General features: G+C 51.3%; 1 protein-coding gene across 4 annotated transcripts in view; it reads right to left on the reverse strand.

The window, feature by feature from the left end:
* Positions 1 to 1,501: 1,501 nt before the first annotated feature.
* Positions 1,502 to 13,597, reverse strand: part of HNRNPUL1 (heterogeneous nuclear ribonucleoprotein U like 1) — a 35,754-nt gene continuing 23,658 nt past the window's right edge. For all 4 annotated transcript variants that reach the window (XM_059999951.1, XM_059999948.1, XM_059999949.1 and 1 more), the window contains exons 11-15: positions 6,929 to 7,097; positions 6,022 to 6,303; positions 4,595 to 4,884; positions 3,001 to 3,195; positions 1,502 to 2,417 (exon numbers count right to left, since the gene is read on the reverse strand). In XM_059999951.1, coding sequence (XP_059855934.1) covers positions 2,301 to 2,417; positions 3,001 to 3,195; positions 4,595 to 4,884; positions 6,022 to 6,303; positions 6,929 to 7,097 — 1,053 coding nt within the window. In that variant the 3' untranslated portion in view covers positions 1,502 to 2,300. The remainder of the gene's footprint in view (positions 2,418 to 3,000; positions 3,196 to 4,594; positions 4,885 to 6,021; positions 6,304 to 6,928; positions 7,098 to 13,597) is intronic.

The following is a 13,597-nucleotide window of genomic DNA, read 5'->3' on the forward strand; positions in this document are numbered from 1 at the left end:
CCTTTAGCCCAACTAGCCATCAACCTTGGCTCCGCCTCATGTTCAGATGCCTTGCATCTGACCTCAAAAGTAGTCAACCTTCTTCCTCCCTGTTTTGTAGCCTGTGTTCCCTTCACAAGGCTCTGAGACAGTTCCTGTGAGGGAAGAGATGGAGCTGAACTGGCTGCTCCTGTGCCCCAGCCTTGTCCCTCACAAGGGGCCAGGAGTACAGCATGCCTAAGGGGATTGAAGAAATGACTCAAGTTGCTGGGGAAGGAGGATAGGCTGTGGGGATGCAATCAGAAAGTCTTTTTTTTTTTTTTGCAGTACGTGGGCCTCTCACTGCTGTGGCCTCTCCCGTTGCGGAGCACGGGCTCCGGACGCGCAGGCTCAGCGGCCACGGCTCACGGGCCCAGCCGCTCCGCGGCATGTGGGATCCTCCCAGACCGGGCACGAACCCGTGTCCCCTGCATCGGCAGGCGGACTCCCAACCACTGCGCCACCAGGGAAGCCCCAGAAAGTCTTTTGTCGCAGCTCATTCCTCTTTAAAAAAGTTCCCTTCTCCACGAAGGCCTCACCTCACCACCCCCCTCCACCCCAAGCTCTCACAGCTGACCTTGGCGCTGTCACCATTCCATGACAGGTCCGTGTTACCTCTGGACTGAGAGCCCCATGAGGGCAGGGTCCAGGACTGCCTTGGTCATGCTGTGTCCTCAGCACTGTCCAGAGTGGGTGTGGGTAAGGAACAGAGCAAGTACCTAACACTGGCTGGATAAAGCAGCTCCTGGAATCCCCACTAGCCTGGAGCCAGGAGCACGGTCAAGAACCATCCTAAGTCCAACACAGAGGCCAGGCCTAATGTGGATGGGCAGTCACACCAAGGGATGACCCCAACAGTCCAGCCCTAGTTTCCAACCATCACCCTACCTTGCTCTCTGCCTAGGGACTTGTTCCATCCTTTTCTACTCACAAATTCCGGGAGGGATTTGGGACTGTGGGTGAACTGGAAAGGGCAGAGACCAGAAAACCACGTTAAAAATGAACTAGTGGATTTTAAACTGAGGGCCCCAGGTTTAAGGGGGCATCCCCAGCACCAAAAATGGGGACAGGCACACAAATCCCACAATAAGTGTTTAATGAGTGAGTAAATAATGTCCCCTTGAAAAGGCCCCCGCCCCAATTAAAGGCCAACTGCAGTAACACTTCAGGGTTGAAACCTTGCTTCCTTCCTGCTAGGAGGTGCCATGTCATTTATTGAAACAAAACAAAAACAAAACAAAACAGGGCAAACACATTTCTTAATAAGTGCAGTTTGTTAAAGTCCTATTAAAACATATGGGTCAAGGGGAAGTAAAAATAATCAGAGGATCACTGTAGGAAAAACCTTTAGGTCTGGCACCTGGGAGACCTTTGGAGAGGAGGCAGTGGGAGAAACTTCATGTTCTGAAAGGAAGGAGCCCCCCAACTCCCTTCTTCCCTCTCACCCGATTAATCCCACCAGAAACTACCAAGACGCCCAGAATAAAATGTTTCAAGTTCAATAGTCACACTCTCTCCAAATACAAAAGGCAGGTACAATTCAACTCAACACAGAAGCTTGTGTGCAAAGTTACCGGAAACTGAGACATTGTATAAAAAGTTAGGTTAAAGATGATTCTGTGGTTTTGTTTTGTGTGTGTTTTGTTTTGAGGGTGTGGCTCTTCCTCGGTCACCTGAACTCAGCAAAGAAATGGTTATCCTGATGAAATATCAACAGCCGACCCACAGTAAAAAGGGACAAATTCTAAAAATTAAAAAAAAAAGCATAATTACCAAAAAAATATGTCACTTCTTCCTCCCTCTGCGTTTTGCTTTTTTAAACTTGTGTGTGTTTTTAAGTTTTTGATTTTTTTTTTTTTAAATTCTGAAAAGTAGACAGTAAAACAGCTCCTGGAAGAATTTACAACCAACTGCATGAGAATCTGGGAAGCTGAGGGGCTGGAGTAGGGCTGGGACCAGAGGACAGGAAGGGGCCCTCCCCACAGCCCTGTAGCCTCACTGTACAACCAAGGGAGGGGGGGGTCTTTAGTCAAAAAGGAGGAAGGGAGGAAGAGGAAGAGGAAGAGGAGCGGGGTGGGGGTACAAACAAAATAAATGGTCATTGTTGCCTGTTTGAATCCGGAGGAAAATGCCCGGCCCTGTGTGGGGGAAGAGCCCCTTGGAGGAGAGGCAGCCCTGGGAGGACCCGTCCCCCAGCACCACGTGACCCGGAGGGGGTGGACAAGGGGGGCCAAGGTGGGCGCTGGTGGAGGAAGCCGGCAGGGGCCTCCAGGACACACTGGCTACTGTGTGCTTGTGCCCCCCTGTGTGTTCCCGGAGTAGCTCCCGTAGTCATAGTTCCCGTAGTACGGTGGCCACTGGCCCTGGTTCTGATAGTACTGGTTCCACTGCTGGGCATACTGGGGAGAGAGAAACCAAGAGCACCAGGTTGTCGTTCATCCAGACCCACATCTGGCTTCTCCCCTGACCCCACCCTCACCCATGGTGGAGATGGGTACGGTGATGACAGTCAACACATAGGTCTGACAGAGAAATCAAGGTACCTTGGGAGGATAAGTGAATGACCTAATGTCACATGGGTGGGCAGTTAGAGACTGAAGCCCCGGTCTCCCGGCTTGCCAACCTAATGCCCTTTCAGGTACAGCTAGATACCATGTTCAAAATACTCAAAAGCAGGTATGGGGCCTAGCATGAACCAATCAGAATGGACACTGGCCATGGTACTGAATCAGGGTTTGAGGCCCCTGCTAAGCCCTCTGCTTGCTGCACTGGGGAGAGGAACTAGGATGGCAGCTACTCAGCAGCCAGTGTAGAAGTGTTCAACAAACGGGCATGGCTGTACTGTACTAGATGGACACCAGCCCAAGGCCAGAGAGCTGCCCATCTTTTTAGGGATAAGCAGGGACACAGGTCTGGGAATACACACCCCTGTGGGGCCCCTAGAAGTCTCCCCATTCTCCCCCGTCTGCTTGTGGCACTTACCTGTTGGTACTGGTTATAGCTGGGCTGAGGGTAGGTCTGTGCGGTAGGGGGCGGCGGAGGGGTGTAAGGGGCTGGGTTGTAGCCGCCGTAGCTCCCATAGTTGTAGGCAGGTGGTGGCGGAGGTGGAGGTGGTGGAGCTGTGTAGCCCTGGCTGTAACCTCCCTGGTTGTAGGGAGGTGGCTGGCTGTAACTCGGCTGGGAAGTGGAGGGAAAAAAACAAGTCTCTGTGAAATAGCCAGCTCAGCTGGGATGGAGGAAGGGCCTTTGTAAGCAGTGGGTCCACAAAGGAACTTCCCTGGTGGACGCTGTTTCAGGGCTGAGAAGGAGATGGGTCAGCTCTGTGACATGGCAGGACAGGGTAGGATCAAGAGCTAAATTCTGGACTCTAATCCCAGCTATGAGACCCTGGGGGAGCAAGGCACACAGCAGCTCTTGAAATCCCAGTGTTTTTCTTTTTCTCTGTAAAATGAGAATTACAACAGAACCACCCCTTTGGATTGCCTTGCGTATTCACTAAGCTTACGTGCACCATCCATTGGGCACAATAAATGGTGGTATTTGTTATTGGAAGACCTGCTAAGAAAAACAGTAGTGGCAATTTCCTAAGTGCTTCCCATGTCCAGGCTGGATCCTCAACTCCTCTAATCCCCCCATCAACTCTCTGAGGCAGGCTCCATTGGCTTCGTTTTACAGAGAAGGAAGGTGAGGCTCAGGGAGGTGAAATCATTAGGCCCAAGCCACACAGGTAAGAAGTGGCAGAGCTGTGACTTGCCCCCAGGTCCGCCTAGTTCCAGAGCCTTACCTGCAAAGCTATGATGTCATCTTCCCCTCACAACAAACCTTGGAAGTTCTACTACTAACTCTAGTCCTTTATGAGGAAAACGAGGTCCCAAGAGGTGAAGCTGTTTGTCCAAGGTCACAAAACCAGAACGCTGTGGGGCTGGGGTTTGAATTTGTGTCTGCCCAACTCCTGTTCTAGGAAATATTCTGGTTAGACCAGGACTAGAACCATTCATCTGTGTCTCCTGGCAGCTGCCTCCAGGCCTGAAGTGTGGAAGGTGCACAGTAAATGGGGACTGCTCTGGTTAAGGGGCCTGTGTGTACCAGAGCTGAGCACTGGCTCTCTGAGAACTCAAACTGAGCCTGGAGCTGCTCCGCAGTGAAGCTCTCAGGGCAGAGGTCAAGTCCTCACCAACCTTAGAGTCTGTCCCTACATCCTGAAGACAAGGGGATCAGCCCCTTCAAGCCTAGGTTGAAGGGGTAACTCCAATTGAGTGCTTTCTTGGGGATTCAGTGAGGCCAGTGACACAGCCAAGAGAACGCAGCCAAGAGAAATGTACTTGCTTGTGGGACCAACACATACAGCCCGCCCTGAGAGAGATGACAGAACAGGTAGGTTCCCCGATTTACTCTGGGTCTGGAAGGCATCTGGGAATATCTAGCGTCTGTCTCAGCCAAAAGCACTGGCAGGGAAGGGAGAAAGGGCAGGGCTGGAGGTAAGAGTGAAGACCTGTGGCTAGAGCACATGTTGGTGATTTCCCTGGACCCACCTCCTCTCACCTGTTCACACACACACGCACGCTTATCCTCTCACCTGTGGAGGGCTGTAGCTGCTGACAGTAGGGGTGCTGGTATTGGCGCTCGAGCCAGGGATGTTGCTGTTCTTAGCGTAGCTGCCGGCCCCTGGGGGGTTCCGAGCAGGGCTGTAGCTGGGTGGTGGTGGAGGCTGCTGTGGCGGTGGCTGCGGTGGCGGTGGCTGCTGTGGTGGTGGCTGTTGCTGGGGAGCCCGGTTGTAGCTGCCTCGGGTGTTGGAGTTGTTGTTATCCCGGCTGTTGTTACCCCAGCGGTTCTGATTGTAGCCACCACCTCCACTGCGGTTGAAACCTGCATTGGAGAATCAGGTGAGAGGCCCCACTGTTCTCAATTTGGGACCCTCAGGAGCTGGGCTGTCTTGAAGACTACTGTAGCTCCAGTGTGACCAGGCACAGAGCAGGAGTCCAGTTCCAGTGAACAAGTAAAGCACTCCCTCCGGCCTTCCCCAGAGCCCTGGGAGCACCCCCCGATGCCGCCTTGGTAACACTCAGTTGTTAGGGCCTGCTGACAGGTCTGTCTTGCCCAATGGACTGTAAGCCTGGGACCAGGGCTGTCTTAGTTTCTACTGTGTCCCCAACATCTAAGCACTGGGACAGTCCTTTTCAGGCTTGGCCAAATGGGCTGGCCTCTTCTGAGCCTTTGTGCAGTTTTCATGAGCCCAGAACCCTTCCCCCAGCCAATTCCTACAGGCTTCTGGATCTCAGCTTAGATATCAGCATTTCAAGAGGCCTTTCCTGAGCCCTGCTCCCCTGCAGGCTGGATCAGATATCACTGGAGCTCAAAGTACCCCCGGGCTGTGCCATTCAGCCCAGAATCCTTCTGGACTGTCACTACAGGGTGATATAGTGTCTGGGTCAAGGCTCTGTCTCCAAAACCACCCAGCACAAGACTGAAACAGAGTAGGGCATGCTTACTAAATCATGATCATACACTTCAGAGACAGCATAACTTAATAAGAACCTGGGCTCTGGATCCATCTTCACTTGATCCCAACTATGGATTCAGCTGGGTGAATCTTGGGCAAATTAACCTCTCCAAGCCTGTTTCTCCATGTGTTTCAGAAGCAAAACCAGTCCTAATATTTGCCCTGTGCCAGGTCCTGAGGTGGGACCCAGGACTGGCAGTAAACTCGGTCTGGCCGCTCTTCTCAAGAAGCTCATGGTCAGATGAGGGGTGGGAAAGATTCATAAAAATAATAGCAATGCGACATACAAATGGGCAAGGGCTTCAGGAGCAATGTCCAGGGGGAGCATGACAGTGGGAGAGTTTCCCTGAGGCCCCAGACTCTGATTTATCTTAGTTCTCTACCAGAGTTCAGCCCACTGCGGGTGACAGGGAAATGTCATCTGCTGACTGAGGAAGCATTCACAAAATGCAACCCTGAACCAGGAACCAAAAGCAGGGATAGCTCAGTGTGAGATGCCTCACCTCCTCGGTAGCTGCCTCCTCCGCTGCCTCCTCCCCGATTCTGGAAGCCTCCTCGGTTGCCCCCAGGGGGACCTCGGTTGTCATAGCGCTGGAAACCGCCGCCACCTCCACGGCCCCGGAAGCCGCCACCGCCTCGGTTGTCAAAGCGCTTTTCAGGGGGTGGCCCAGCCTTGCGGCCTTCCTCATTGTATTGCCTCACCAGCTTGTCTGCTTCCTCTCGCTGCAGCTCAATGAACAGCACCTCGTCCAGGAAGTCCCCAACATCTGGCAACGTGAAGTTGGCTAGGAGGAAGGGAGGGCCCCAGAGGGAACAAGAAGAGGCGGTCAGCACCTTCTGAGGTCTGGTCTCCTTCACCCCCAGGACACTGGCCTGCCAGAAGGGAGGAGGAGGAGGAGACTGCAGTGTGAGCGACAGATGAGAGACAGGGTCCCAAGCTCGGCCTCCCTGACCACAGTAAGGGGCTAACAAAGACCCTCTCCTCCCTTTCCTGAAGAGGTGGCTAAGCCCCACCAAACCAATGTTTTATAACCCAGGGAGTGAGCCTGGCAGGTGGAATCATCTTCCTTATTTTTACAGAGAAGCAAACTGAGGCTTGCTCAGCTAGCCCACCCAGTGGGTGCCAGAGGCAGACGGCCAACCGTGCAGGTCTCTCAGCACCTGTTCCCACACATCCTCTCCCTCATCCTGCCCCAGCCCCATCTAGTCTGAAAACCCTGCCCCAGGAGGGATACAGGCAGCTTTTCCATTCACAGCTGTACTAGACGGGGAAGGGACAAAGCAGAAGCACAGAAAGAACAAGATAAAAAAAAGAATAATCAAGAAGCTGGGAAGGGAAAAACTGTGCAAAGCCCTTTTTCTCTTAAGGACCCTGCTGCGATGTCCCTCGGGGAACTGCTCATTTCCTACCTTTCATTTCTAAGACCGCGTGATCGGGGACATCCTTCCCTTCTTCGTCGGTTCGCTTTATTGTTCGGTCTTTTAGGTCCTCATCAGTGGGACAAATTACAATAGCTTTGCGCTGGAAGCCTTCAAATGGTCTCATTTTTCGTCTCTGGGCTGACCCATAAACATTTGTCTAGGGGTAGGTAACAGAAGAGGCAAGAGATGGTCATTACAAGTTGGTCTTTTCCTCTGTGGGGTATTATGTAGGCCAGGGACTGAGAAAGGGATACTAGTTCTCCTAAGCAGAGAAACTCAGGAAACTGCTCTTCACTTTTAAGATTCTTGAGACTACCCTCAGAAAATGAACTGACTTGGGAAAGTGGCTGCTGACAGTAACAGGACAAGGGATTCCTAAAGTTTGGGCTTTCCTTTTTTAATCCAATTTGTTCGTGGTACTGTGCATTACAGCCCCCTCAGCCCCCATTCTAAAAGTAACACATGCTCACAGTAAAAAAATCCAGAGTACAAGCTATAAAGTTTAGAGTAAGAATCCTTTCATCCACTTTCTGCCATTCCTACCTCCCAGAGATGACCTGTATTGAATTTCTTATGTATTTCTAGAAATATCTGTGTGATTTTTTTTTTCTTCTTCTTTTTTTTTTTTTTTTGCGGTACATGGGCCTCTCACTGTTGTGGCCTCTCCCGTTGCGGAGCACAGGCTCCGGACGCGCAGGCTCAGCGGCCATGGCTCACGGGCCCAGCCGTTCCGCGGCATGCGGGATCTTCCTGGACCAGGGCACGAACCTGTGTCCCTTGCATCGGCAGGCGGACTCTCAACCACTGCACCACCAGGGTGATTTTTAACACTAATGGAATCAAACAACACACACTCTTCTGAAGTCTTTTTTTCACTTAATGTTTCTCTGTCATTTTTCTGTGCTGGTGTTCTCCTTTTTTTCCTTTTGGGCCACACCACGCAGCTTGCGGGATCTTAGTTCCGACCAGGGATTGAACCTGTGCCCTCGGCAGTGAAAGTGCGGAGTCTTAACCACTGGACCTTTACGGAATTCCGTGGTATTCTCCTTTAATAATATTTATAGAATGGATGCCATAATTAACCAGCCCCTTTGACAGTTGTATAGATCATTTTCATCAACACTGTGGTTCTTTTATTCCCTTAGTCCTGCTCTAAAACACCAGACTCACCCACAAGCTTCTAACCAGGGAGCTTGACAAGGCGATAACTTGTGCTTTTAGCAAGTGCAGTTTTGCTACTAACTTTCTCTTCCCTTCTTCTAGATGATGGTTAGGTGCTTCCTGGGCTGGTGCTGGCATAGAGCGGTGCTCTATGACACATCTGATTGAGAGCCATAGTAAAGACAGCTTCCGTTCATTGAATACCTCCCACATGCTGGGCCCTTTGGGACTGGCGCCCAGATCTGTCAAACCCCAGTGCTCCACGGACTCAGCCTGTGTACCTGAATCACTCGGACACTACTGAAAAAGAGAGTGGCTCAAACCCCACCAGAGTATTCCCCAACCCGTCTCTGGAGGTGGGACCCAGGCACCTGTATGGGTATCTTTTCCCATTCAGACACTCAACAGAACTGGAGTAATAAGTAATGTTGCATTTAAACAACTTTTAGTAGCTCTGAAAGGTACTCAAGGGAGAAGCCACAGAGGGGAAGAGATCTGTAAAGGGGCATGCACAAACAGACAAAAAAATGTTGTATTTTGAAGATGCAGCCTGGCAGGGTGGAAAAAGCCCAGCATCGAGTCCTAGTGTGGCCAGTCCTTGTAGTTGCTTCATCTGTTAAAATGGAGGAAAAAAAGCCTCCCTCCTGGGCCTGGTGAGGACTGAGCAGGAAAAGGACCACAAAGCAACTGACCAAGTGTGAGGAACTCCTGGAGTGGGGGCTACATTGTGGCCTCCAGGGTGGAAGCTGCCTTGACAGAGGCAGGTAGCGCAGGGGGGATGGCTCAGCACACCCTGGCTCTAAGGTGACTTGGTCAAGTCACACTGTGTGGCCCTGAGTGAGTGACTTCCACTCAGAGCCTCAGTCTGCATACCTACTAAGTCTCAAGCCCTGAAAAGGGAAAACAATAGGAAGATCATATGGTCACTATTAACACTGAAGGAGCTCATGTGAGTAAAAGCCCTTGGTTAGCCCAGGGTCTGGCTCACAGCCAACACTCAACAAATGGAGGTAATGGTTGATATGATGTGGCCGTCACTGGGTGGGGTGCACTGGATCTTCTTACTGTAAGGTTAAGTTGAAGCAACTCAGACCAAGGAACGTCAAGCTATAGTGACTTCCCATCAGAAAGGCAGGGATGGTGAGACAGGGTGGAAGGAACACAGGCTCTGGGGAACAGGCTTGAGGTTGAAATTGCAGCTGTGGCCTCTATTTGTGAGGCTGTAGACAAGTCCCCTAATTAGTCTGAGTCTCAAATTTCTACATCTATAAGACAGAGATCCTATCACCCTCCTCCTGGCTCTGGTGAGGATTTATAGATGTGAAAATGGCAGGGAAAGAAGTCTGCAAATATGACCAACAGGACTGACACTGTCCTAGGAGAGGCTTCCCAATGGAAAGGACCAAGGAAAGTTAAGTTTGAGGAAAAGATGAGGCACAAGAGAGCCTATTCCAAAACACAAGGAACAGGAAGCTGGGTTATGGGTCAGCTAGAGGCCAGGGACGCCAGTGCACACCTGTTGGGAGATGTGGGCTGTGGGTACAGCTGTTTTCTAAACCAACCCAACTCTGTGGCCCTGACACACACAGCAGGCAAAGATGGTCTTCCCTGTTCCCCAGGGAAAACGTCTCAACATTAACTGGGGGTGGGGGCCCTCAAAGTGGGTGTGTGGTGGGCATACACGTGTTATAATCTGTGCCTTGAGCACTGGCCCAAGGAGAGGCACTGAGCCACAAATGGTTAAAAAGCACACAGGTTACAAAGGAAAAGTCAAATCCTTCTCCTCACCGCTCTTCCTAGACTCCATTCCTAAAAGCAAATCAGGTGGCATCTGGTCACAGAAAGACAGAATTTGCTTTCCTCTAGCTAAATAATGAGGTTTTCTCCTGGCACAAAACCCAGAGTAGGCGGGTGCCAGGGGTGACTGTGGCCCCAGCCACTCTGTGGACAATCCATTCCACTGTTTGCTTGCCCGTAAGAAGTGATCCTATTTTGATTCCTTTGAACCCCAAGGGCATGGATAAACACCTCTTGGTGGTTTTCTATGGATGAGACCTACCCCGTCAACGTCCTGATGAGGGGATAGAGACGAGAAGCATCACTGCCAAGAGGGCTAGTCCCTGCAGCTTCACAGTGGGCAGAATGGGGGCAGAGCAGACAGGACTCATAAACAGCTGGTCTCTGTCCTGGGAAGTGGCTAGACTCTGAGGAATGGCTCCTCAGACATTCTGGAACTGAGGTGCTGAGAACCCTCTTGGTGACAATTTTCAAGACCGCGCCTCCCTCCCCTCCCTCCTCGGCTTGAGGAAGGAAAGAAGAGCAACTAGGCCAGCCAGCAGAAATGCAAGTGCTTGGCTTCCCTGGAGGAAAGGGAGTTAGCTGTTGGTGCCGTTGCCACAGCAAACACAGTGAGGTCAGAGACCCTGGGCTGGCCCGGCACTGCTGTGGTCACTGGGGGCTGCTGCTAAGAGACCAGCACAACGGCAGGTCAGCTTTTCCCGCTGTGCAGGCTCCCTCAGCCTAGTTCCTGCTTCTCCCAGCCCCACCCTGCTTGAAGATGCTGACTCTGAGGAGGTCGGGGGCCGCCTGTGTTCCCTGGCCCCGGGCTACTTCCATTGCCCCCGTGATGTGGGCCGAAGGACAGGGGCTGGGTTTCTCAGAGCAGCTGCGGGGGTAGTTTTGGTGTGTGACAGTCTGGGGGAGTAAGGAGGAACACAGCAGGCCGCTCACAGCCTGAGGTCTCTAAGAGCCCCTCTGTCCCCTGTCAACTCTTGTTCCCCACCCACAACTCAACAAGGTCAGGCTGGCAGCAGGAGACAGGGTTGGATCCCAGGGGAGCAAACTTAAAGCTGGTGACGTAAGAGTTCACTCTAGCCTCAGCGTGAGGTGAACCCAGTAGAACGAACCACTTGTGAGGTAAGAGACTTGGCCAGAGTGTCAACAATGGAATGGGCTGAGGCTCTGGGAGTGGGGAGGAGAGAGGAAAGAAACATCCTCTTCTCCAACGCCTGCCAACAAGAGGCAGTTTACTTTGGGTCTCCACTGTAGCCCTGGGTTTCTGTTTCAGGCAAAGGCGTGGCTCTTGCCAACAGGGATGCAAAGCAGGACTACAATCACTTGTTCTGAGGGCTGAGGCAAGGTCAGCGACGTTGTCATATCCAGCCCTGCCTCTGATCACTGCCTGGCCTAGCTCTGGGCTGTTAGAATCCTAAGAGAACTCCTAGCCTGCAGACCTCAACCCTGGGGGTGGTTTGGGCCCTCACATATGGCCCTGCAGGGGCTTTCTCAGAAGCCTCCAGGAAGGCAAGTTTGCTGCCTCACAGAGGCCAGCTCCTACTCTGCACCTTGGTAGGCAAGGGACAGGCCAGGCAGCGTTTCATTCCAGAGGATTTCCACTGGCAGCAGAGCCACCTGAAGCAATGTGGCCTACCTCTTCTTTCTTTTCTTTTTCTCCTCGGCTGTTCCACTGCTCTAACACCCACATAATCTGAAGAGAGTACTCAGGTCACCATGGAATGTAGGTAAAAGCCCCAACTACACGGTTCACTTGGCCTAGCTTGGCTTCTGTAGCTACGTTCTCCTCCCCTCTCAAGGAGGGGCATTTCTGAGGTCAAACTACCAACAGGAGACCCAGAAGAGCCAAATGTGAGGAGGTCTGACCACTCAGGAAAAACCAGAGAAGAAAAAAGATGGTGCTGGGCTGAGATCCAGGGACCGCAGGGACTTTGCCTGTAGTACCAGTTTCTGCTCTGGGAATCCCATCTAACTCAGGAGACAGCTAAGCATCAACTTACCCCTCACTGCCAAGGCTGGTGGGGTAGGAAATGCCAGGGTCTGGCCTGGGGCCTGCTCTGTATCTCCTACACACACGCTCACCCACCCAGGGTTTTCTGGAACACACTTTTTGGGGTTTAAGCCAAAACAGGTCGAACCACTGGCTTCAGACCTCTTCCCATGCCTCAGTAATCTCTAGTTTCGGGCCCCAAGTCAATCCTCCAATCTGTGGCCAACCAGAGAACCCTGCTCCCCCACCTTCAGAGTTCACGTTCTTTGGCCTCACTGTTGGCCTACAACACTTGGCCTGATCTGCATGTTCCTCCACCAGGAGGCCAGCAGCCCTGAAGACCACAGGTGCATCTGGAACAGCCCTGGACCCTGTCCCTGAACAAGGCAGCATAAGCTGAGAGGGCCAACGGCAAGTCTTTACTGTGCTCAACTGTTCTGTGCCTGGCTGAGGGGCTGGGGCCCTGACCTCTAGAGAAAGCCCACTTTGAAATGCTGGACAGAGATGTTAAGACAATTATAACCTCTAGGATTATAAACTTTCTCCATGGGCCACATATTTGAAATGGGTTTCACAGTTGATTTAACTAGTAAACTGAGAAAAAGACAGGCAGGGAATACTTGCTGGGGTATCCAAAAAAGGAATTCTCAAGGTATTAAAACACCACTGCTCTATCTTTCAGGACAGAATCCCACTGAGGCCAAGCTGGACTACAGCTCCAAAATGCCCTGACAAGAAAAATGGGGCAAAGTGAGGCTAGGGTTAACAAACAAACAAACAAACAAAGTCTTCAACGGGGGAGAAGGCTGGCTGTACGCATTATTGATGGGGCTGAGCTGGGGCAGCAACCCTGAGTAGCTCTTGGACTACCCTGTGCCCAACTGTCCCCTTCCCCCATAAATATATTCTAAACATTAGCCCAATTAGTAGTTTTTTATCAAAATTTACTATTATGGGATCATGTCCTGTCTTCTTCACAAATGTGTCTTCAGGGCTCAATCCCATGGTTGCGGCATTGGTCACTGGATAAAAGTAGTACACCTTTTCATGTCTACTTTCCAGAAAAGCAGAACCCAGAGTAAATCTCACATCTCCACCATCACAGAAGAATGCCAATTGTATTGCATAGCCTTGGCCAACTGAGCATAACTGTTTCATCAGCAAACCAGATTTCTACTCTCAGTACCTAACTGCTTGGCAAGATCATTTAATTTTTCTGTCATAAAGAACTATCACCAGCCAGTAGCCATTTTTTTTGTCTTTAAGAATAAGTTCTTTGTACTCCTTTCAAAGGTTGGATATCGAGGCATCAATTTTTCAACTCTAAACACTAGATTACCAATATATTATAAAAGAATATAATGCAGGAACAGCCAGATGGAACAAACACAAAGGGCAAGCTATGTGGGAAGGGGCACAGAACTTCCATGCTCTTCTGAAGAGCACTTGTCCACTTGTTCACCAACCCAGAAGCTCCTGCTTAATTGTTTTGTGTAAGATGCTCACTCCTATGCAAAAGCACCTTGATCCCCTGGAGTTTCCAACCACGTTTCCTTCTTCCTTTTTTTTTTTAAAAAAAAGGTTGGAAGTTGGCTTTAATTTAACTTATTTATTTTTGGCCTCTCCATGCAGCTTGTGGGATCCCAGTTCCCTGACCAGGGATTGAACCTGGGCCCCCTGCAGTGGGAGCATGGAGTCCTAACCACTGGACC

This window comes from Delphinus delphis, chromosome 20 (genome assembly GCF_949987515.2).
Source record: "Delphinus delphis chromosome 20, mDelDel1.2, whole genome shotgun sequence".
NCBI lineage: Eukaryota > Metazoa > Chordata > Mammalia > Artiodactyla > Delphinidae > Delphinus > Delphinus delphis.